Raw genomic sequence first — 26436 nt, forward strand, 5'->3', positions numbered from 1 at the left:
AGAGGATTTTGGGGGTATGGGTTTTGGACATCAAAGTGGGGGGAAGGCAATTGACATGGAGATGGAAAAGCAAACGTTTTATAAACAAATGTTTGCTGGGCCAGGCAGAGACAGTGGGACAGAGAGAAGAATTTTAACAAACAGACTTTGCTGGGTTCCTCCCTGTCTACACACCTAGTTCATATTACATTTATCTATGGAGATAGCTCCCTTCCTGGAACAGGTCCTCTATCTACGATCTTTAGGCAGCTAGGGGGAAGGTCAAAAGCTCTTCCTGAGTCTTTTGAGCCTTGATTGTTTTCACCTCAAAATGATCCACATGCCAAAGAGACATTTTGGGGTGGCAAGTTTTCCCCTACAAATGTAGGTCTCCCCACCAGACCAGAAGCCCTAAGTCCCATACATTGCTACATCTCCAAATCCTGGCATAGGACTAAGTATACTGTAGTGTCCACTGTGTGTTTTTTCAATTAATAATGAGTGAACAATGTTTCATTCTGGTTCTATTAATCCCAGTAAGAAATATAACCCCTGTCTAAGCCAGCTAAATGTGCCAATACTTTCAGCACCATCTAGTCATGTCCAAGGTAAGACTTCATGAGGAACCTTGTCACCACCAGCAAGAGGAGTAGGAACAAAATGAGCCACCACAGGCCACATACGCTTGGGAAAATCTTGGCCTCCACATGCCATGATATACAGCTTTCCTTACCAGAACTGACAGAATTCCTTTGAACAAGTTGCATGATGGACCCACTGCCTCACTTCCTAAGCCACTGTTGAACTGGAGCTCCATTCCGAGCAAAACACACCACCTTCCTAATTATAGGAATGAGACCTCTTTCCAGTCATTCATGCTGCCATGCCCCCATGGTATTCCTGTACTTCACAGCTGCACAACATCAAATGGCTCTACCTTTTGGAAAACAAGATTTTAACATTTTTTCCCCCTGATTACAAAAGTCCAGCCAGTTGTAAGTAGTTTAATGTCAACTCACTTCAAATCTGTGGTTTCTTTAAGGCACCATGTTGCAGGTGTTAATCCCTCTTTCCTGTTGGGTCACGTATACAAACCCATGTCCTGCCTGGTTCATTGTGCCCCACTTCCTCTCTGTATAGCTCCTGGAGGTCCTGCCTGCTTCAAATCCAAACCAGTCTGGGTCACAGGCATTTTGAGCCTGTCTTTGTGGCCTGAATGTCTTTCATTCTCTTGGTAGGATCATTACTGACAGTTTTGTGGAAAATATTTTTAAGATTTATGCCTGAATTAACTGCTTTTATATTCAAGATTAATTTATAGCATCTTAATTATTTGATCTGGCAATTTCTTTATGAAATCAAGCACAATCACAGCTATACATGAGATATCCTCTGGGTTTATAATTCTAGACTCTTAAAAGTAACTCTACTTTTTTTTTCATTCAAGCACATTTGCTTTTCTAGAGTTTGGGGTGATTATAATGGGTTCACTCAAAATAATCTTTATTAAAACAGCACTTCCCAATTTCATAACATCTGAATAAAAAAGCAATTTAATTTCCCTGAAAACAATTTTTGGCATTAAAATTCATTATATCCATTTACATAATTATAGCAAAAGCTCAATGAAAACTACCAATCTGTTTAACATCTTGTGCTTGATGAAGCACATAAGAACATGAATATACAGTCAAAAGACAGGTTCGTTTATTACCAGTCTGTGTTACACTACTTCCTATAACAAATCTTATCACCCCCTACCCATCCTTTGCCTTTCTGTACATAGTCTATAAAATTAGTCTATTAAAAGTTAAACTAACTAAGGATGGGAGATTTAACACACTTGTGAAATGTGGATTATAAATAAATCAATGTCAATGTGTTATCAGCAAAGGTTTTAACATGTCTATTTTACTTAATAAAGTAAAATAAACTTATTAACAGTTTGCAAGAGAATGGATAATGCTCACATATGAAAAAAACAATCAGTTTGGCAAATCTTTTCACTTAAGCCTAAAAGTAATCTTTGGATTTATAAATTCAACGCACTCCCTATCAAAATTCCAGCTGCCTTTTTTTTTTTTTTTTGGCAAAAATTAACAAACTGATCCTAAAATTCGTATGGAAATGCAAGGGACCCATAATAGCCAAAACAATCTGAAAAAGAAGAACAAAGTTGGAGAACTCACATTTCCTGATTTCAAAACTTACTGCAAAGTTACTGTAATCAAGACAGTGTGGTACTGACATAAGGGCAGATATACAGATTAACAGAATAGAATTTAGAGTCTAGAAATGTACCCTTACGTTTATGGTCAACTGATTTTTTACAAGTGTTCCAAGACAATTCAATAGATGAAAGATAGTCTTTTCAACAAATGGTTCCGGGATAATATGCAAAAGAATGAAGTTAGACCCCTACCTCACACTGTACAGAAAAATTAACTTAAAATGGACCGTAGACCTACATGTAAGAGCTAAAGTGATAAAACACTTAGAAGAAATCATATAAGTACATCTTCATGACTTTGGATTAGGAATGATTTCTCAGATATGACACCAAAAACACAAACGACAAAAGAAAAAAATAAGTTGGACATCATCAAGATTAAAAATTTTGTGCTTCAAAGGACACCATCAAGAAAGTGAAACAACCCATGAAATAGGAAAAAATATTTGCAAATCACATATCTGACTGGTATCTAGAATTGTAAAAATCTCTTACTACTCAATAATAAAAAGACTAGTAACTCATCTAAAAAATGGGCAAAGGATTTGAACAGACATTTCTCCAATGGAGACAAACAAGTAACCAGTAACTACATGACAGAATGTTCAACGTCATTAGTCATCAGGGAAATGCAAATCAAAACCACAATAAGATATCACTTCATACCCACTAGGATGGTTATAATAAAAAAGACTATAACAAGTGTTGTAGAGGATGTGGAAAAATCGGAATGTTTATACACTGCTGGTGGGAATGCAAAATGGGATGGCTGCTTTGGAAAACAGCTTGGCAGTTCTTTAGGAAGTTAAACATTGTGTTACCATACGACCCAGCAATTTCACTCTTGGGTATATACCCAAGAAAAATGAAAACATATGTCCACATAAAAACTTTTACACAAATGTTCATAGCAGCACTGTATCAAAATAAGCAAAGAGTGGAAACAACCTAAATGTCCATCACCTGATGAATGGTTAAAGATTTGGTACATCCACCCTTTCAGTATTCTTGGACCACTTCCAACGTGTGTGTCTGGATGGGTTTCCCACACAGCACCAAGCAATTCTTGGACACGAGCAGTGTGTTTGAGAATTCAACTCAATTCCATCACTATCTGCCCAGAGATAGCTTCAGAGTCTACAGGTTAGAGGTTCAGTCCTACAAGAATGCCCCTGTCCCCCACTTCAGACACCATCTGCAAGCCTAGGTTATCTGTGCTTATGACCAACTGACTATAAATCAGAGGTCTCCATGACCCCCTCCTTGGATTCAATTAATTTGCAAGAGCGGCTCACAGAACTCAGAGGAACATTTTATTTACTAGATCACCAGTTTATTATAAAAGGATATAAGTCAAGAACAGCCAAGTGGAATATTATAAAAGGATATAATTCAGGAACAGCCAAATGGAAGAGTTGCATAGGGTGAGGTATAGGGAAATGGCACGGAGCTTCCATGCCCTCTCCAAGCATCATCCCACTCTCCCCAAATCTCCATGCGTTCACCAACCCAGAACTCTCCGAACCCCATCCTTTTGGGGTTTTAAGGAGGCTTCATTACATAGGCATGAAATTAACTAAATGGTTTAACTAAATCATTGGCCATTGGCAATTGATTCAACCTCCAGCCCCACTCCCTTCCCAAGAGGTCAGGGGTGAGACTGAAAGTTCTAACCCTCTAACCACGTAGTTGGCTCCACTGGAACCAGCCCCCATCCTTAGGTGCTTTCCAAAAGCCACCCCATTAACATAGTAAAGACACCTTTGTTACTCTCATCACTTAGGAAATTCCAAGGGTTTTAAGAGTTCTATGCCAGAAACCAGACGAAGATCAAACATATGGTTCTTATAAATCACGATATCACATCCATGCAATGGAATATTACTCGGCAATAAAAAGAATGAAGTACTGATGGGTGCAAGTGCTAATGAAAAACCCAGTCACAAAACACCACATACTACATGGTTCCATTTATATTAAATGTCCAGAATAGGCAAACCTGTAGAGACACAAAGCAAATTAGTAATTTCTTAGTGCTGGGAAGGACAGACTGGGGTGGGTAATGGGGAGTGACTATTAATACAACCCAGATTTCTTCCAGGGGGGATGAAAACTAGATTGTGATTATGGTTGCACATTCTGTGAATATAACAAAAAAATTTAATTATACACTTTAGGTGAACTATGTGATATGTGAATTATATCTCAACACAGCTGTTAAAAAATAAAAAGTAAAAGTAATCTTCATCCCACCTCATGTCAAAATCATTACAAAATCTGAATTAGGAAATGTAAATTAAGAAAGTTTTATGAACTTCTTTTCCCTTAATAGTTTTGATCTGTAGCTGAACATTTTGTAACTGAGCTGTCTGCTGAATTGATCCTATTCCTCTCCCCAGTGCTAATCTCATCAAATTTCCCTTCGACTGTTCTTTCCCCCATTGAGATCAGTACTCTTGTACTTAAAAGATGCAATCCCAAATGACTCTTCATTTATCTCTTGAGTGGCAAGCAGTGTTGCCACAAGAAACCATTTTTCTTTTCATTCAGAAGACTTAGCCAGTCTGCAATCTACATTCTGCTTCCTGATACACTGCTCAGAAAATATTTCTCTACTTCTGTCAGGAAAACTTGTGAAAGACTTTGAAATGGAGGGGGAAAAAAGTATTTTCCGGGTGTCTGGATGGTGCATCTTTCCAGGTTATCTGATTCTATAGGGGCTTGTGCCTTTCAGTGTTTGAGCTATTTTACAATTCTATGAACTATAGAAAAATGATAATGATGTAAATGATTCACATCCATAGAAATGCAAATGAATTCAGTGGAATGGAAGGGATTATTGCCAGTAGATATTGACTAGTTTTGCATCTATTTCTAAATTCTTGGAAGCATTCCTGATTGCCTTTATATGTGCATTCTTTTAATTCTCCTTTGAACTGGTTGTACCATCTTACTGGTTCCCTCAGTAATTAATGAGATAGATATTTCGTATGTGTTCATTTTATATTTGTTATGGGTCCCAATTTTAACATTTTTTAGTATCCTTTAACACTTCTACTTTACACATGGTATAGTGAAATTTGGCTTCCCCCAAATTAGTCCCTAAGAAAGTGACAGATAATAAACTAATAATCCATAGTTCAGTACTAATGCAGTTTTACTGTATCACAGGTGGGCATATAATGTTAGCACAATACCTAATACACAATTGATGCTCAATAAATTTTTGTTAAATAATCCTTTTTCTCTTTTGCTACATATCTGGAAGTCTTATCTATTGTCAGAGAAGCCCCCTCATGTGCATCTAGTTCATGTCTTCCTAAATCAGCTCTCTCTATGATGTTGGCACTGCCTTTCACCAAGAACGTCGCACACAGCAGATCTGGCCCCAATTCGTGTGATTTGAGGACCTGCATCCTCCATGCCAACCCCAGTATTTTCAGTCTCAGTAAAAATGCACCAAAACCAGGGAGAAAAGATGTCAAAATAAATAACTCTGTAACTGAAGAACACACCTGTCCTCCCACCACCCAACTCCCCAGTCGTCACTAGCAGGGATGGGAGAAGGGTACAATTTCCCATCTAAGAACTTCATTGTGCCTTTGTAAGTTAATTTCCAGTCTTCATGAAACTAAAGGAGTTGTCATTAACAGGATCAGTGATTCAGCCTTTTCTCATTCTTGGCAGGTCTAAGGGGAGAAAGGAAGGCAAGGGGGGGGATGCATAATAAAATGAGGTGCTAACTCTATTATAAATAAAGAGAAGCAGCCTTACAACCATGGGGCAGTTAAGGAAAAGTCTATCTTCCTCATCATCGAGTTTTGACTGTAATCTGAGAACTAAGGCTTGTCCTTAAATGATGTGTTTATTCATTCATTCAATCAACATTTATTAAGCACCTGCTATGGGTCTGGCACCTTGTTGGGCAATGTAGCAGATACTAAAGGTGCCCTGCTCATAGCCCTCAGACCTTCCCAGAGGTCACCTGCAGAGAATTCCCTCATAAGCTACAGGACTGCCCTGATGGCCACTAAAGGAATGTGCTCACATGCACATCCTGGAAGTGCCAGGATAGGAGTGGGTAGATGAAGACCCCTACTCTCTACTCTTACTCCTCAGGGGACTGTGCCACAGTGTCTCTCAAAGTCCCCAGAGGGTTTGAGCCTCTGTTGCCCACGGCGGTATCCTGCTCATTCATGCACCTCGGTACCCCATTTCTACCTTCCCTGTCTCTCTTCCTGGAATCATCTCCAAAACAAACCTCCTGTACCCAAATCCTTGCCTTGGCGTCTGTTTGGGGGAAAACCCAAACTACAACAGGAAATGTCTGTACGTGTGGTTGTTACCAAACTGCACTTGGACGGGCTCACCCGCAGACCAGTAAAGCCAATCTACTGACGTGGGGTTGTGTTGTGAAGGAAAGTATAGCGTTTGTTGCAGGGCCAAGCAAGGAGAAAGGGCAGCTCGTCCTCAGAAGACCCAAACTCCCCCGATGGCTTTCAGGAAAGGATTTCTAAAGGCAACATGTGGGGTGAGTGTTGCAGCTCATAGATCTTATTCTGATTGGTTGGTGGTGAAGTAACAGCGTGATGTTCCTGGAATCTTAATCCCAGCTTTCTGGTTTAAAAGTCCTTCCTTCACAGGTTGTAATTCCCTTTAGTAATCTTTGACCCTTCAAAGGTGCCCTTTGAAAGCCTGATTCACCTACAGATTTTTGTGAGCAGGTGCTGTGAAGGGCAGTGAGGGACAGGGTCATGAGGGGAGGTGCGTCCTGACCATATCCCCCCTTCTCCCCTCTGAGGACACTCTGGTTAGAGGAAGCAGTGGGGTTATATCCAGGAAGACTGCACCTTAATGCAGATCAGCAGCTCAGGCCACGCCCAGCTATGGTCCACAATGGCATATCAAGCCACACAGCCCTTGGAGGATAACAAGGAGGGACCAAGGGAGGCTCCCCTCTTTCTCAAATGCACCTGAGCAGCACTGCCCAATAGAAATATACTGTGTGCCACAAATGCAAGCCACAGATGGAATTTAACATTTCTTCTTAACATATAAAGTAAAAAGAAACAGGCGAAAATAATTTTAATTATGCGTTTCATTTATCCAAAATATTATTTCAACATGTAATCGATATAAAAATTATTAATGAGATCTTTTCCTTTTTTTCCCTAAGTCTTTGAAAGCCCGTGTGTATTTTACACTTACAGCACATTTCAATCCGCCTAGCCACAGTTCAGATGCTCACTAGCCACATGAAGTTCATGGCTACAGTACTGGATGTCACTGGCCTGAGGGAAGGTGACCCTGACAGAGAACAGTCCCTTAGGTAATAACCCCTCATTCACTATGTTTCATGTAGCAGCTGAACTAGGGCTCTCAATAGCAATCAGAGACCGAGGCGAGCAGGAGTGAACCATGGCAGAGGAATAAGGAATGAGCCGGAAGCCAGCCCTCCTTGAAGAGAGAATTGTGTGTAGGCAGCCCCATTGTCTGGGCCACATCTGCTGTGTCAAAACCCAATCTGGATTCTTACTTTCTACTGTGTCAGGAACAAGTTGTACTTCCTGGTCTCTTTATTTCCCCCTATTATGCCTTCTATAAATTTCTCTTTTAAAATAAGAAAAAAAAAAAAACAAAACCTGGCTCATTCTGCTTTTGTGCTGTGTGCCATCAAGTCCCCTGTCTCTGCTCTCGGGATCTTACGTGCTCTGCCAGCATCCATGGAACTGTGGCGGGCTAGCTTTTCAGGAAGGGTAGAATTCCAGACCTGCTACAGTTCTTGACGTTATCATCCCATCCTGCAATGTCTAACCAAGGTCTAACTCCTCCAATGTGACTTGACTAACCTCTCAGGGCTCTTAACACTTCTTGTTTCTACTTAGCCTTTAACATTTACCATAGAGAGAATATTCTGTTGTAATTTTGCCTGTGTCTCTATTTTAACATCTCCAACTCCCCCGCCACACACACACACACACACACACTGCTCTATGCACCATATTCCTTTAAATGTTTGCTTATTAACTCATTGATTTTTGTCCCATAAATGCGAAACATCAGAAAGCTTTGCTACCACGTGACAATGGTGCGTGTCCTCCTCTCCTCCCTCATGTACTCTCCTTCCCTCGTCCATCCCCTCTCCTTCAGCATCCCTTTCCCCTACAGTCACTTCCTGTGCTTTCTTTCTCATAATGCTAAAAACCATCAACTCAGCGAAATCCAGCCCGCTGAATCTGGAGTCATGGGACACAGAAGCTAAAGAACATCACTTTTTAATGGAATCAGTGAATGTCCAAAACACATTTGTCTTCAGAATGCCTCAGGAAAAAAATTCTCCCCTTCACCAATGCAAATCCCTTTGGAAGGAGGCTGCACTAATGGGACTAAAGTTAATAGATCTCTGGTCCTTTTCCTCATAGGAAAATGAATCATTATGGCATGAGTCCACCAACAGAGGCAGGATATTAACCATTTTACTGCAAATAATTACACCACAAAATTCCAATTATTTTAACCTACCCACCACTTAACATTTGAAAAGGTACAGAAATAATCATTCACTCTCTAGACTTAAGTGATCCTTTTCTCTCTTTTTTCCCTTCCTACCTTCATTTTCTTTTTTTCCCCTCCCTTTCTTTTTTCATGTTTGTTGCTTTCAAGCCCATAGCATTAAACATGCATTTTTCAGAGCTTTTCAAATTGCAGTGGACAAATGTATAATGATCCTTACTACCTAGGTGGGGTACACGGTAAGCAGCTCAGATTAATCTGTAATATCAAAATACTGTAGCTTATTTCAGTGACAGAGAATTGCTCTCAGACCACAAGATTCGTCTATAACCTGATTAAAGGTCAAAGTATCTATGTGAAATGGAGTATTGTCAGCTGTAGAGGGAGAGGGAAGATAAGGTGGATTGAACTGAAACTTCTTCCCCACACTCCCTTCCCTCCATCGTCAGGGTTAGAGGTAGGAAGAACACTGAACTTTAGAGAAAAACGTCACTGCAGTGCCGTTCATTATCATTGTCATGGGGAAGTTGCAGCCTGAAGCTCAAGACGGGTAAGCACTGAATAGAACACTAGCATGTTAAGGATTAGCTCCAAAGCCATGTTGCCAATACCATGCAATTTTCAAATCGTCTTTGGAAGGCGATTAGTGCCCTAGGTGACGAATGGTGTTCAATTCTTAGGAACCTAAGAGGGAAATCATCTGTAGCTTGCCATTTTTTGCCCACCCCATTCATAAAACCAGAGCTTCCCACACTGCAGTACCAGCTGAAGCGGAGGGAAAAGGTCTTCACATACAGTAGACTACTGGGAGGTTTGAATTCAAAACTCCCAAGAATAGATAGGGGCTTTATTATTCTACAGGGAGGGTTAGCAATCCCTGGGCATGTGCCAGAAAGGGGCACATCAAGGTGGAAGCTCTTAAAGAGAGAGGACTTGAGAGGTGGGAGAGCTAGAGAACAAGGGGACATTCACGTACTCCAAAGGCTTGGACAGTGAGGACTTTGCCTCTATGTATAATACAAAGGACCAAGGAAGCCTTGGTCACAGCACTTGATCTCAATCCTTCCCCATCTCACACCATCCCCCAGCTCTAGACATTGAGATCATTTCCTGAACCACAGAATAAAAAACTGCTCACACCTCCATAGGATGCTGTATTTGTTTGGGGGAAGACAGAAAGAACAGGACCCAGAAAGGACAGACGATGACCCCGCTCAATAGTCATCTGAGCACTGGCTCACCATCACCGGGAGGAATAGCAACCAGCCAACCTAGATGGACATAAGGCTATCTCCCCAACCTCTTGCTTCCCAAGAGGGCAGCTAGATACCACCCTGTAGAAAAGAAAGTAGCAGCAGAATCAATATCAGCACGCCCAACCACCAGCCAGGTGAGAGTGTGTCCAGACCCATAGGACTCACACATTCCTGGTGTGTCTCTAGGCTGGAGTAGGAGGCAACAGGCTTACTCAGTCTGATCTCACCTGTGGTGAACATTTGTTGTTTTTTGATTACAGGACTACCAAATACCCTTCCCTTTGTGGCGAACCCTCTGATGGCAGGTCCTCCCACCATGAAGTGCTGCTCTGTTTAGCACCACACTATTTGGTTAGGCTGACACTTTTTCCAGAGCCAAATTTTCTTGATGGAGAAAGGACTAAATTGATTAATATTCGAGCACACGTTCTTTGCTTCATCACACAATAAAAACAGTTAGTCCATAGCCTGGCACCAGTCTGCAGACTACGCTTTGTGAAGCACGGATCTGGGGCCATACACTACCTCTCTTAGGATTCAGCCAGGTGTGTAGATGCACATGATCTAAATTCAGTGACCAAGTGCTCCTACCTGGGTCTTTGGATCTCGAAGGAGAGAAACAAAGACGCAGAGACAGTTGAGAAGCTACACACGGTGGTGTGAGCATTTTCAGAAGACCAGCAGGAGTATCAGCCTTGCAAGTCCACAGGTAGCAGCAGCATTAACTGCTCAGAGTTGGGACAACAGCGACACCCTAAAGAGACAACAGCATGCCCTGCCATGTTCGCCACTTACAGCCTCTCTTGGTTTCCATTTTACTGAGCCTGGTTCTCCAGCCTGTCCATCATTTCTGTGACCTACCCAAGAACTTCCAATAAATTCCTTTTCTGCTTAGGTGAGCCAAGAGAGGATTTTTTCTCCTGCATCCAAGAAATCTGATTGATAAATACTTTCACATTCCAATCAGATGACTGGTGATACCTGTGTGTGTACCAAGGTCACCAAACAATTTTCTGATTGTAATTTGGCCTCTCCTATGTTAACTAGAAAACTCTGGGCTTCTTGGTAACTATAGTTCTCATTGAAAATTAATTAATTGGCATTTAGGTCTTAAATATCAGGTGATAAGTAGGGATAATGTGAGTCCACTCCAGAGAGAAAGATCAATACTCTGTAAGTTGATAAACTTGGACTTCATATGCTACAATGGTGACACTCAGAACATGGGTTGTGGCAAATTCACCACATGTGTATCTGTGGAGACCTGGCCTGGGGACCCCTTCTGCAGTTACAACTCCTACTCTACCCTCCACCACCTTATGGCTTTTTTACAGTTATTGAAGATTAAATCAGACTTATTTACAGTCTTCTAAGTCTGAAACAGGCAATAGACTGAACAGGTTCAAATTAAGCTCTTAGAAGTTCATAACTTGCCAGCAAGGCAAGTTATGAATCCTTTTTTTAATATAAATTTATTTATTTATTTTAAGCTGCATTGGTTCTTCGTTGCTGCATGCAGGCTTTCTCTAGTTGCGGCGAGTGGTGGCTACTCTTCATTGCGGTGCGTGGGCTTCTCATTGCGGTGGCATCTCTTGTTGCAGAGCACGGGCTCTAGGCACAAGGGCTTCAGTAGTTGTGGCATGCGGGCTCTAGAGCACAGGCTCAGTAGATGTGGTGCATGGGCTTAGTTACTCCGCAGCATGTGGGATCTTCCCGGACCAGGGCTCAAACCCGTGTTCCCTGCAGTGGCAGGTGGATTCTTAACCACTGCACCACCAGGGAAGCCCCAAGTTATGAATCTTGAAATAAACTTGTGCATGTGCATCACATTGGCACGGTTCCCCATTTATCACCCGTAAGCATCCCATACCAAAACCATATGGAAAGAAATCATTATCAAAAAGCAATCTGTGGGCTTCCCTGGTGGCGCAGTGGTTGAGAGTCTGCCTGCCGATGCAGGGGACACGGGTGCGTGCCCCGGTCCGGGAAGATCCCATATGCCGCAGAGTGGCTGGGCCCGTGAGCCATGGCCACTGAGCCTGGGCGTCCGGAGCCTGTGCTCCGCAACGGGAGAGGCCACAGCAGTGAGAGGCCCGCGTACTGCAAAAAAAAAAAAAAAAAAAAGCAATCTGTGAGGGCTCCCCTGGTGGCGCAGTGGTTGAGAGTCCGCCTGCCGATGCAGGGGACACGGGTTCGTGCCCCGGTCCGGGAAGATCCCACATGCCGCGGAGCGGCTGGGCCCGTGAGCCATGGCCGCTGAGCCTGTGCGTCCGGAGCCTGTGCTCCGCAACGGGAGAGGCCACAGCAGTGAGAGGCCCGCGTACCACAAAAAAAAAAAAAAAAAAAAAAAAAAAAAAAAAAAAAGCAGCAATCTGTGAAATATAAAAAATAAATCTTTTTTAAAAAGCAGCAATCTGTAAACCTGTATCGACTACATCTCATTAATTTCTGGCTTGACTCTCTCTAATTTGTATCATTAAATATTTGCTTGTTGGTTTCATTTCTTTAAACATGAGTAATAATAATTCTACCTCCTTATACTTAACAATTAATTCATAACCATTCTATATTGCATAATCATTGCTTTATCCAAAATACCTGGATGAAGGTACCTTCAAAATATTCCAATATTATCCCACCACTGTCAACAAAGGTACTGGACAAATAAATCAGTGCTGTCATCTTACTTCTAAAAACAATCAAATAATTTTCTACCAGACAAACCTTAAACCTACAAATAAGTAAACTTTGGCTCCCCAATAATGTTATTAATAAATCAACTCTCAGTTTGATGTTTTATACTCTCCTGATTCTACAGGACCATCTCTTCATTATCAGGAAATATCACCTGTAGGATCACGTACAGCACTTGACAGCTTGCAAGGCGCTTTTATGTGCACCTTGTTAATTCTTATGAACACCCAATGGAGTGGTATAGCATGCAAGCATTTTTGTCTCCATTTCACAGATGAAGAAACCAGGGCTCAGGGTGAGCCAAGGCCTTTCTCAAAATGACTCATCTCAGAACTGCCAGGGCCAAGACTGGTTCAAATCTCAGAACCACCACCCTTCACCACCTGCATATAAAGCATGAAGACCTTCACATAAACCCCACTGGGCATAGCCTTTCTTCTCTGAGCAACAGATGGCGTGACCTTACTGCCTTCATACAGGCATCTGATTTTTCTCTGAGTCTCCTTTTCTTCACAGTTGCCTCCTCCAAAGGATTAGCGCAAACCTGTTCTTAATAGATCCTTTTCTTCCTGCTCATTTTATGGGCTAGTTATGCAGATTAGATTTTTAAATGTCTGTAAAAGGACTTTGCAATCATGTGCAGCACCAGCGTGTACAGCAAAGTGCCATTATAATAATTACCACTTACTCAGAAGCCAACGAGAGCAGCTCTCCTTCCTCCTCCCTTCTCCCCCTCCTTCCTCCCTCTTCCCTCTCCTTCCCTCCATCCTAAATAATTCAGAGCAAAAAAGCACGAATTCATTGAATCAACAGCCAACATAGACACCACAGGACACAAAATGCCAGGAATATAAAAGATCACAGTCTCCTGAGGCAATAAATGGCTCTGAGCTTGGCCTGAGTTTAGGGCATGGCTGTGGCCGCATAAATCTGAGTCCCCATTTTCTGCCCTGTTTTTGGGATAAGCTAAGGGATGAAAGACAGTAAAATATAATATGCTTAGATATCAATGAAGTATGTTGTACACTGTTCCACCAAATATCAAATTTTAATGTAATCAAATTAACTCAGATAAAATATTAGAGAAAAAATAAAATACACACTTTTTCTCTAGAGGACAAACGCAGCCTTTATCTACACATCTCAGCTTTCGAACATCCCAGAAAGAGAAGGTCCCCAAATTTTGGCTTTGCCAAGGGCAAAACAAGTATGACCGTAGAACAAGAACAAGCCCTTCTTGAGCACAGATTATGACATATTCTTTTTTGTATGTTAATTTGTACCTCAGTACAGGCATACCTTGGAGATACTGTGGGTTCAGTTTCAGACCACAATAAATCAAACGTTGCAATAAATCGAATCACGAATTCTTTGGTTTCCCAGTGTATATAAAAGTTATGTTTATACAATACTATAGTCTACTAAGTGTGCAATAACATTAGGTCTAAAAAAAAGATGTACATACCTCCATTACAAAATACTGTATTGCTAAAAATGCTAACCATCATCTGAGCCTTCAGCCAGCTGTAATCTTTTTGCTGGTGGAGGGTCTTGCCTTAACGTTGATGGCCGGTGACCGATCAGGGTGGTGGTGGCTGAAGGTTGCTGTGGATGCAGCAATTTCTTAAAATAAGACAACAGTGAAGTTTGCCGCATCAATTGATTCCTCCTTTCATGAACGATTTATCTGTCTGCTGTCTTATATGGATGCAATTCATGGCGCCCAACACAATTCCAATAGTAACATCAAAGATCACTGATCACCATAACAAATATAATAATAACGAGAATGTTTGCAATATTGCAAGAATTACTAAAATGTGGCACAGAGACACAAAGTGAAAAAATGCTACTGGGAAAATCGTGCCGACAGACTTGCTCTACGCAGGATTGCCACAAACCTTCAATTTGTAAAAAATGCATTATCTGCAAAGCACAATAAAGCAAAGCACAATACAACAAGGTATGTCTGTACATACAACAGTGTTAAAAAGATATTATTCTTACCTCACATGTTAGAAAAAGTGAGGCACAGAAAGGGAAGTTACTTTCCACTAACCTCTAATGCCAAAGCCAAGGTCAAATGGTGATAAACAGAGTGAAGAGGAAAATAAAGAACGGAAGTGGGAACAGAGGAGGCAGTAGAAGTTTTCGGGTTTGTCAGCAGGAAAATCCAAAGCAATGTCAAACAGCAAAATTAACAAGCTAGAAGACCCTCCACACCATAGGAGTAGCACGTGCCATCTGCAACCCACCATATCCCCACAATTACCATTTCCATGCACACCAATCTGGCTTCCAATGTCAGCGCCTGCAATTCTCTTCTGTGGACTTTCTTTGGCTGCCAGAGCAGGTCTTTCCACTGGAGGTGCTGAGGGAGTAACATCGCCCTGGGAATAACAAGAGTGGGTGGATGAATACCGCAGCTCTCGTACCTCTCAGGAGAGATGACTCTTAGCTGTGTGTTCTACACTGTTTCCCAGGGTTTCCCCACTGGTATTGCACACAGATTGCCCACAGTAGTAACTGACTTAATAACTCACCTTTTATTTGCTACCTTCTTTTCCCTGTCTCGCTTCCCCACTCCCTACCAGTGTTTCTTGGAATTAACTCAGTAATGAACTACTTGCATAGAATTTTGGTTGCAATGTCTTCTTCTTGAGGGGACCCATACTAAGAAAACAGCCTACCTTATGAACCTAGAACAGTGACAAACTTGTATTGGAGTCATCTAACTCCAATAAATTCATGCAATAGAATTCATTCAAGAACTAGTCTGGAAAAGATGAGTTTCTACACCACACATTCCCTGGGCTGCACTAGCTAGTGCGGAATCTGCAGAACATGAGCCACATCTCACCGTCTCTCATCCCTACATTCCAGGCCCCCCTAAGTTATTTTCAGGAATCCCTGAATGTGTCTCATGTATGCTGCAAACAAACCAGTCAGGTTCCTGCCACTTGAGCTGGCTCTACACCCTGCCCACTGCCCTCAGTAAGGGTCACCATCACAAAGGAGGCAAGAATATACAATGAGGAAAAGACAGTCTCTTCAGCAAGTGGTGTTGGGAAAGTTCGACAGTCACATATAAATCAATGAAGTTAGAACACTCCCTCACACCGTACACAAAAATAAACTCAAAATGGCTTAAAGACCTAAGTATAAGACACCATAAAACTCCTAGAAGAGAACATAGGCAAAACATTCTCTGACATAAATTGTACCAATGTTTTCTTAGGTCAGTCTCCCAAGGCAATAGAAATAAAAGCAAAAATAAACAAATGGGACCTAATCAAACTTAGAAGCTTTTGCACAGCAAAGGAAACCATAAGCAATGAAAAGACAACCTACTGACTGGAGAAAACATTTGCAAATGATGTGACCAACAAGGGCTTTATTTCTAAAATATACAAACAGCTTATACAATTCAATAACAAAAAAACAAACAACCCAGTCGAAAAATGCTTAGAAGACCTAAATAGACATTTCTCCAAAGAAGAAACACAGATGGCCAACAGGCACATGAAAAGATGTTCATCATCTCTAATTATTAGAGAAATGTAAATCAAAACTACAATGAGGTACCACCTCACAGCAGTCAGAATGGCCATCATCAAAAAGTCTACAAATAACAAATGTTGGTGACGGTGTAGAGAAAAGGGAACCCTCTTACACTGTTGGTGGGAATGTAAATTGGTATAGCCACTATGGAGAACAGTATGGAGATTCCTCAAAAAACTAAAAAGAATTGCCATATGATCCAGCAATCCCACTCCTGGGTATATATCTGGACAAAACTATAATTCAAAGAGATACATGCACCCCTATGTTCATAGCAGCACTATTTACAATAGCCAAGACATGGGAACAACCTAAATGTCCATCGACAGATGAATGGATAAAGAAGATGTGGTACAGATATACAATGGAATGTTACTCAGCCATTAAAAAGAATAAAATAATGCCATTTGCAGTAACATGGGTGAACATAGAGATTATCATACTTAGTGAAGTAAGTCAGAAAGAGAAAGACAAATATCATATATCACTCATATGTGGAATCTAAAATACGACACAAATGAACATATCTATGAAATAGAAACAGAGTCACAGACATAGAGAACAGACTTGTGGTTGCCAAGGGGGAGGGAAGGATTGGGAGTTTGGGATTAGCAGATATAAACTATTATATATAGGATGGATAAACAATTAAGTCCCACTGTATAGCACAGGGAACTTTATTCAATATCCTGTGATAAAACCATAATGGAAAAGAATATGAAAAAATATATATGTATAACTGAGTCACTTTGCTGAAATTAACAGAGCAGAAATTAACACAGTGTAAATCAAATGTACTTCAATAAAATTTTTTTAATTAAATTAAATTAAAAAGTAACGGTCACCATCCCTTCTCCAGGGTTCTTATTGCACTGAGGTTACACTGAGCTCCATAGGAAGGGAGAAGAATGTCCTCTTCCCTGCCTTGGTCACACTTTGTCACATGGGCACCTACATGGTATTGTTTGTGCTCCTGAGTCACATAAACTCTTTGTGAAAAAGCCTCTCTGGCATCTGCTGCCTGCAGCCCCTCCAACCAGTGACCTCAATCATGATCTCATGGGGCCATTTTGGAGAGCATCTCCAAGACAGGACCATGCTGTGCTCTCTAAAGTCTTTTCCCATAACCATCCCTGAGCTCCCTTGATCTTACTCCTTCCCAAACTCCTCTGCCCTTAGACCCTTGATGCTCCATTAGTTACCTCTTCCCAGGTATATATGAATTGCAGGACTGCTCACAGCTTGGGCCTCAGCAGGAATCCATACTTCACTTACTATCTAACACAGACACATACACATCATCCACACTATCTTTACTCAGTTGACCTAAAAAATCAGAGCTAAAATGACTTTGGACCTGGAATCAACTGGATACAGTGATGAATTGGTCTGATAATTCACATCATAAAACCAACTCTATAATGTGTGGTCATAGATTCAGTGGCTTTCATTCTGTTCTGTCTGAAATTCTATAACCTTTTCTAAAGACCATACTGTACCTTTATTTGCCCTGGAAATTTTACAAAGGCTATTGGTCCAAAGTCATAAAGTTCTGACCTGATTAGACTTGGGTAGCTGATGGGAGAAATCAGAGGTCCAGGAGTTCTGAAGTACTTCAAGCAGAGTATAATTGGAATGTTAAGAAAAGATCAAGATGTAATGAATTGAACATAGAAACACATGAAATCAGGAAGATGCTCAAATGCCACATCCTCTTTAAATCCCATTCTGTTTCCTATATATGCGCGCATGCATAGTCACGCATGCACACAAGCAATCACTCGCTCACTTGAATAGGCACATAGCACTTGGGTCAACACAGGCAGGGTAGCATGCCGATTCTGAGACTGGACTCTCTGGGATCAAATCCCAGATCTGCCACTTATTACTTCTGTGACTTGGATGAATTACTTAACCTGTGTGCCTCAGTTTCCCCATATGAAAATGAAGATAGTAACTGTCTAAAGTCCTAATGAATAAGCGATTTTTAAAGGGCTTAAAAGAGTGACTCACAGAGTAAGCACTCTAATAATGGTATTTGCTATCTTCTGTTTTATTTTTAGTTACCTGAGCATTTGTCTTACCCTTTCTCCTAAATTTTAGATGACAGAGAACAGAAATCACATCTTTATACTAATATTTCTCCTGCATTTGCAAGACACTTGATGATAAATGCTTACAGAATTTGATATGATTTAGTGCCCACCAAAACTGAGGCCTCCTCTAGGCCCATAGGGAATATTTTTTATCATGACATGATACCACAATGATGAAATTAACTCAGTATAAACAAAATAAATAGAAAAGAAGTTTGAAATGATATGCAAATGTACAACTAAGATGAGGAATCAACTGACACTAAACACAAGTAATGGTAAGGACCAAGTCTGAAGCCACAGAGATCCCCCTAACAATCCCAATAATGCTTGAGGAGACCTGGTTTCCTTGTATTTCTCACAAGATAAGCCAGAATCTTCAAACTGAATACTCATTACAAAACTAAGAGGAAACAAAGAATCTAAAAATCCATTAAAGCATAAGAAATGTGTGTTGTATTTTGCATGTACCAAGAGAATAGACTCTTCCAAATTTGTCAAAGGTCTCTCATACCTTGGAATGAATGAAATATATTCATTGATCCTACAGCTCTACCACGACCACCTGCAATAACAACAGCTACCATTGATTTTGTACCTATTCTGGGTCAAGCACTTTAGATTATATATATTAGTACCTTCCAAGTTAAAGTGACATATTAAATACACATCTAACCTTGTTCCTTTCCCAAAATCACACTAAACTTATCAAAAAGGGAAGTTTTTTTTTTTTTTTAAGTAGGGGGAAAGGAGAAGAGAAAACATCAAATTTTTGAAAGTTAGCCAAGAAAGGTACTGGAGGACCTTTTAAAAAATCCTACTATTCAGAGTGAATTTGAGTGAATAGGCTGGGTAACTAAACTTTTATATTTCTAATTTCATTTGCAGTGAAATGGTCTATGGTGTGGAACAAAGTTTTCAATGCCTGAACAGAAAGCTAATATTTAATGGCTTATCAAAAAAAGTTAATTTAATTATGAGTGAAAGTAATTATCTTTCTGTCAGCATCAATACATCATTTAAATATCTTTACACATCTGTGAATTGCAGACGCAAGGTTCACAGCTTAGGGAACCATTTGTACAATCTCCTTAGCCAAGGATCTAATGGACAGTAACACAATTATAGTGGGGGACTTTAACACCTCACTTACATCAATGGACAGATCATCCAGATAGAAAATTAATAAGGAAACACAAGCTTTAAATGACACAACTGACCAGACAGATTTAATTGATATTTATAGGACATTCCATTTGAAAACAGCAGATTACACTTTCTTCTCAAGTGTACATGGAATATTCTCCAGGACAGATCATATCTTGAGTCACAAATCAAGCCTCAGTAAACTTAAGAACGTTGAAATCATATCAAGCATCTTTTCTGACCACAAGGCTATGAGGTTACAAATAAATTACAGGAAAAAAAACTGTAAAAAACACAAACACATGGAAGCTAAACAATATGCTACTAAATAACCAAGAAATCACTGGGGAAATCAAAAAATACCTAGAAACAAATGACAATGAAAACACGATGACCCCAAACCTGTGGGATGCAGCAAAAGCAGTTCTAAGAGGGAAGTTTATAGCAATACAATCCTACCTCAAGAAACAAGAAAAATTTCAAATAAACAGTTGAACCGTACACCTGAAGGAACTAGAAAAAGAAGAACAAACAAAACCCAAGGTTAGCAGAAGGAAAGAAATCATAGAGGTCAGAGCAGAAATAAATGAAACAGAAACAAACAAAACAATAGCAAAGATCAATAAAACCAAAAGCTGGTTCTCTGAGAAGATAAACAAAATTGATAAACCATTAGCCAGACTCATCAAGAAAAAAAGGGAGAAGACTCAATAAAATTTGAAATGAAAGAGGAGAAGTTACAACAGACAATGCAGAAATACAAAGTATCGTAAGAGACTACTACAAGCAGCTATACTCCAATAAAATGGACCACCTGGAAGAAATCGACAAATTCTTAGAAAGGTAAAACCTTCCAAGACTGAACCAGGAAGAAATAGAATATATGAACAGACCGATCACAAGCACTGAAATTGAAACTCTGATTAAAAATCTTCTAACAAACAAAAGTCCAGGACCAGATGACTTCACAGGTGAAATTCTATCAAACATTTAGAGAAGAGCTAACACCCATCCTTCTCAAACTCTTCCAAAAAACTGCAGAGGAAGGAACACTCCCAAACTCATTCTACGAGGCCATCATCACCCTGATACCAACACCAGACAAAGATGCTACAAAAAAAGAATATTACAGACCAATATCACCGATGAATACAGATGCAAAATCCTCAACAACATACTAGCAAACAGAATCCAACAACACATTAAAAGGATCATACACCATGATCAAGTGAGATTTATCCCAGGAATGCAAGGATTCTTCAATATATGCAAATCAATGTGATACACCATATTAACAAATCGAAGAATAAAAACCATATGATCTCAATAGATGCAGAAAAAGCTTCTGACAAAATTCAACACCCATTTATATTAAAAAGTCTCCAGAAAGTGGGCACAGAGGGAACCTACCTCAACATAATAAAGGCCATATACAACAAACCCACAACAAACATCATTCTCAATGGTGAAAACCTGAAAGCATTTCCTCTAAGATCAGGAACAAGACAAGGATGTCCACTCTCTCCACTATTATTCAACACAGTTTTGGAAGTCCTAGCCATGGCAATCAGAGAAGAAAAAGAAAATGAATATGAATTGGAAAAGAAGTAAAACTGTCACTGTTTGCAGATGACATGATACTATACAGAGAGAATCCTAAAGATGCTACCAGAAAACAACAAGAGCTCATCAATAAATTTGGTGATGTTGCAGGATATAAAATTAATGCACAGAAATCTCTTGCATTCCTATACACTAACAATGAAAGATCAGAAAGAGAAATTAAGGAAACAATCCCATTCACCATTGCAACTAAAAGAATAAAATAGCTAGGATTAAACCTACCTCAGGAGGTAAGAGACCTGTACTCAGAAAACTGTAAGACACTGATGAAAGAAATCAAAGATGACACAAACAGATGGAGAGATATACCATGTTCTTGGATTGGAAGAATCAACATTGTGAAAAGGAATATACTACCCAAAGCAATCTACAGATTCAATGCAATCCCTATCAAATTACCAGTGGCATTTTTTACAGAACTAGAACAAAAAAACTTAAAATTTGTATGGAGACACAAAAGACCCTGAATAGCCAAATCAGGCTTAAGGGAAAAAACCGGAGCTGGAGGAATCTGACTCCCTGACTTCAGACTATACTACAGAGCTACAGTCATCAAGAATAGTATGGTGCTGGCACAAAAACAGAAATATTGATCAATGGAACAGGATAGAAAGCCCAGAGATAAACCCATGCACATATGGTCACCTTATATGTGATAAAGCAGGCAAGAATATACAATGGAGAAAAGACAGTCTCTTCAATAAGTGGTGCTGGGAAAACTGGACAGCTACATGTAAAAGAATGAAATTAGAACACTCCCTAACACCATACACAAAAATAAACTCAAAATGGATTAGAGACCTAAATGTAAGACCGGACACTATAAAACTCTTAGAAGAAAACATAGGAAGAATGCTCTATGACATAAATCACAGCAAGATATTTTTTGATCCACCTCCTAGAGTAATGGAAATAAAATCAAAAATAAACAAATGGGACCTAATGAAACTCAAAAGCTTCTGCACAGCAAAGGAAACTATAAACAAGATGAAAAGACAACCCTCAGAATGGGAGAAAATATTTGCAAATGAATCAACGGACAAAGGATTAATCTCCAAAATATATAAACAGCTCATGCAGATCAACATTGAAAAGACAAACAACCCAATAAAAAAATGCACAGAAGGGGCTTCCCTGGTGGTGCAGTGGTTAAGAATCCGCCTGCCAATGCAGGGGACACGGGTTCGAGCCCTGGTCTGGCAAGAGCCCACATGCCGTGGAGCAACTAAGCCTGTGCGCCACAACTACTGAGCCTGTGCTCTAGAACCCACAAGCCACAACTACTGAAGCCTGTGCAGCTAGACCTGTGCTCCGCAACAAGAGAAGCCACCGCAATGAGAAGTCCATGCACCGCAACGAAGAGTAGCCCCTGCTCACCACAGCTAGAGTAAGCCCGCATGCAGCAACAAAGACCCAACACAGACAAAAATAAAATAAATTTATTTTAAAAAATGGGAAGACCTAAATAGACATTTCTCCAAAGAAGATGTACGGATTGCCAACAAACATATGAAAGGATGCTCAACATCACTAGTTATTAGAGAAATGCAAATCAAAACTACAATGAGGTATCACCTCACACCAGTTAGAATGGGCATCATCAGAAAATCTGCAAACAATAAATGCTGAAGAGGGTGTGGAGAAAAGGGAACCCTCTTGCACTGTTGGTGGGAATGTAAATTGACACAGCCATTATGAAGAAAAGTATGAACGTTCCTTTTAAAACTAAAAATAGAATTACCTTATGACCCAGCAATCCCACTACTGGGCATATATCCAGAGAAAACCATAATTCAAAAACACACATGCACCCCAATGTTCACTGCAGCACTATTTACAGTAGCTAGGTCATGGAAACAACCTAAATGCCCATCGACAGACGAATGGATAAAGAAGGTGTGGTACATATATACAATGGAATATTACTCAGCCATGAAAAGGAATGAAATTGGGTCATTTGTAGAGACATGGATGGACCTCGAGACTGCCATACAGAGTGAAGTAAGTCAGAAAGAGAAAAACAAATACCGTATATTAACACATATATGTGGAATGTAGAAAAATGGTACAGATGAACCAGTTTGCAAGGCAGAAATAGAGACACAGATGTAGGTAACAAATGTATGGACACGAAGAGGGGCAAGAGGGGGGTGGGGGTGGGATAAATTGGGAGATTGGGATTGATATATATATACACTAATATGTATAAAAAGATAACTAATAAGAACCTGCTGTATAGCACAGGGAACTCTACTTCACTTCGCTGTACGGTAGAAACTAACACAACAATGTAAAACAACTATACCCCAATAAAAGAATTTTGCACTAATGCCAGGCATATGATACATATTTAATAAATGAATCTTCTCTTCTCTCTAAAAAAAGAAAAGTAGTATTTAATGGCTTATAAAAAATGTTAATTATGAGTGAAAGTAATTATCTTTCTGTCATCAATACATTATTTAAATATCTTTAGACATCTGTGAATTGCATAGGCAAGGTTCACAGCTTAGGAAACTATATAAAACTTCCTTAGCCAAGGATCTAATCTACTATGTCCAGCCAGTTTAAATGATCATGAAGATTAGGTTGCAACCCCCAAATATATTTGCCAGTAACGAAATATAATTTTTTGTCTTCCAGTTTCAAGATATAATTGACATATAGCACTGTACAAGTTTATGGTATACAGCATAATGATCTGACTTAATACATCATGAAGTGATTATCACAGTAAGTTTAGTGAACATCCATTGGAAATACAATTTTTAAATAGCATAACAAATTATCTGATCCCCTTATGTTTAAAATCCATATATTGCTGTGGCCACTAAAATCTGAGAAATACATTGTCTATGAATTAACTTAATCAGGTTTTTGGATGGCAAGAAATTTTCCCTCTCTTCCATGGATAAATTTGTAGAAAGTAGTTTATATTCTAGAAAATAAATTGATCTACTTATAAATATATGTTTAATTTCTTAGCTGCAACTCCATCATCCCTGGTAAGTTAGTTGTCTACATATAAGACTTTGAGGTAGAAGTAGAACAGAATGTGCTAGCCCAAAATATGCCTCTTTGGCCTAAGAATTATCTTGAAGCCGATTATTTTTAAGGTCCAGCAGACAGAGAAGAAGCTCTGAACACAGAGCCTAAGTTACCCTTTTGTAAGAGACATTTACATTTATAGGGGAAACCTCTATTTGTAAGGGTGTCTCCCTCTCTGTACCAGGAAAAGGAGGATGACTAAAACTCTAGAAACTCTTATCAATGGAGAAGGCTTGGAGCTAAATCTGTATTAACAACCTTACTCTCGTTTGCTATGTTTCTCCTGACATCCTCCCATAACTGGCTCCCTGCTCCCAATGCTTACTTTTGTCTTTAGATGGAGCTTGCATTGAAGGTGGTGGCTTGGGCCATTTCAGAGAGTTACTCAGTTCCCCTGGGTCTCTCCCATCTATACAGCAGGTGTACATATTATCAAACTTCTGTTTGCTTTTCCCCTGTTAATCTTTTTTTTTTTTTTTTTTTTTTTTTTTGCGGTACGCGGGCCTCTCATTGCTGTGGCCTCTCCCATTGCGGAGCACAGGCTCAGTAGTTGTGGCTCACAGGCCTAGCTGCCCCGCGGCATGTGGGATCTTCCCGGACCAGGGCACGAACCCGTGTCCCCTGCATCGACAGGCGGACTCTCAACCACTGCGCCACCAGGGAAGCCCTTAATCTGTCTTTTATTAAAAAGGAGTCTCAGCCAAGAACCTAGAAGGGTAAAGGGAAAATGACTTTTCCTCCCCCATAAGGTAATATTTATTAAATATATATGTGTGTATCAGTAAGGACATTTCTCATTACTAGTGATAATAAAACCAACTCAAACTCATTTTTATTAAAAAGGGAAATTATTGGCTTCATTAATTGAAAAGTAGAGGGAAGGAATTCTAGTTTCAGTCACAGTTGTATCAAACAATGGCATCAGGACTCACTACAGTCCATGCCTTGACGTCCTCACATCTATATACACCTTTCTTTTCATACACAATTCTTAAAATGTCTCCTTCCAACATTATGCAACTATTTGATGTCCCACCAAAACTGTACTCACTCCTTCCCAAAAGGATATAGCCCAATATTAAGTCTCATTAAGTTATTATACTCAAGATATCTAGTTATTATACTCAATGTATCTGGGTGATGTCTCCCAGACAAGTCTACATGTAGTGCCTTGTTGTCCAGAAGTCTATGGAGAGTATATTTAACCACCCTAACAGACCCAGTATACAAAGGCTGCAGGGAGAAAAGAGTAGAAAACAGGACCACTGTTAAGACAAAACTCCCATTTGAAAAAAAAAAAAAGGAAAGGAGGAAGAAAACCCACAATGATCACGAGTAATACATCCTACTTGAGAGGAATCTCAACAATGTCCTTATGTAGAAACCCAGCTGCCCTGGGTTTTGCTCTCTGGGAAAAGCCTCCTTATTCATTGTCCTCCATATATGCATCTGAGATGGGCTTTGGTGGGAGTCTCCTCTTAGGGGGCTGCAACTATTAGTAGCTTGATCCCCACTGTTGCAGGTTTGGGAGACTGAACATGACCTTTCAGGTTAAACAGGAGATCACAGATTTTTGCTCACAGAATTAGGATTTTGCCTCCAATACAACCTTCTTAAAAGCTTGATTAAATTTTTGCTTATAGTCATTCACTCAATTCTCTGAGTTAAGAACTTAAGTCAGAGATCTTGGCAAGTCATAGCCCATGAATTTAGACCCTAACCAAAGAATTACTGTCTTTCAGTAACAAATCTCAGTGCTCTGCCTAGCCTCTAGTCTTCAGCCTAATGGCCTCCATCTTGACATCTGATTCAGAAAAACATAAAAGAGTAGCAGGATTAGGAAGGCACAGCTATTCTGCATCCCCAGGCTGCATGATCTAAACATTTATCAGGCAGGAAACACACTGCAGAAGATGCCCAGGAGGGGCAGGAATATGGAGTGTTTCCCAGGTCCCAATTTCATTACCTACTTTGTATCCTGCCTCTGTTTTCACTTTGGCCTCAACCAGAGAATTCACCTTTTCCAATGATGCATGAGTCATGATACACCAACTCTCAGACAACTTGGATTGTTGGCTGTAGGCAGAAAGATCTCTAATAGTAAATAGCCCCAAGTTGAGATGCTTTTCTCTTTCTTGAACTATCAGAGACCACACAAAGGCACCGCATATTCCAGGCCCCTGACTTGTTTTCCTAGAGATTCCCCCAAAACTTCAGCCTTGCCACATAGAAGAGCTGAAACCCAAGATGCCATGGGCAACAATTTAACCAATTTCTTTGCTAACACAAC

The 26436-nt window shown here is 40.1% G+C and overlaps 1 protein-coding gene across 1 annotated transcript in view; it reads right to left on the reverse strand.

The window, feature by feature from the left end:
- Positions 1-26188, reverse strand: part of LOC309796131 (ankyrin repeat and SOCS box protein 11-like) — a gene marked incomplete at both ends in the record, with an annotated part of 39499 nt that extends 13311 nt beyond the window's left edge. The window contains 2 exons of the mRNA XM_082609189.1: positions 14945-15062; positions 26117-26188. Of these exons, the coding sequence (XP_082465315.1) occupies positions 14945-15062; positions 26117-26188 (190 nt within the window). The remainder of the gene's footprint in view (positions 1-14944; positions 15063-26116) is intronic.
- Positions 26189-26436: the final 248 nt, after the last annotated feature.

The sequence above is a fragment of the Mesoplodon mirus genome (genome assembly GCF_964341445.2).
Source record: "Mesoplodon mirus genome assembly, chromosome: X".
Classification (NCBI taxonomy): domain Eukaryota; kingdom Metazoa; phylum Chordata; class Mammalia; order Artiodactyla; family Ziphiidae; genus Mesoplodon; species Mesoplodon mirus.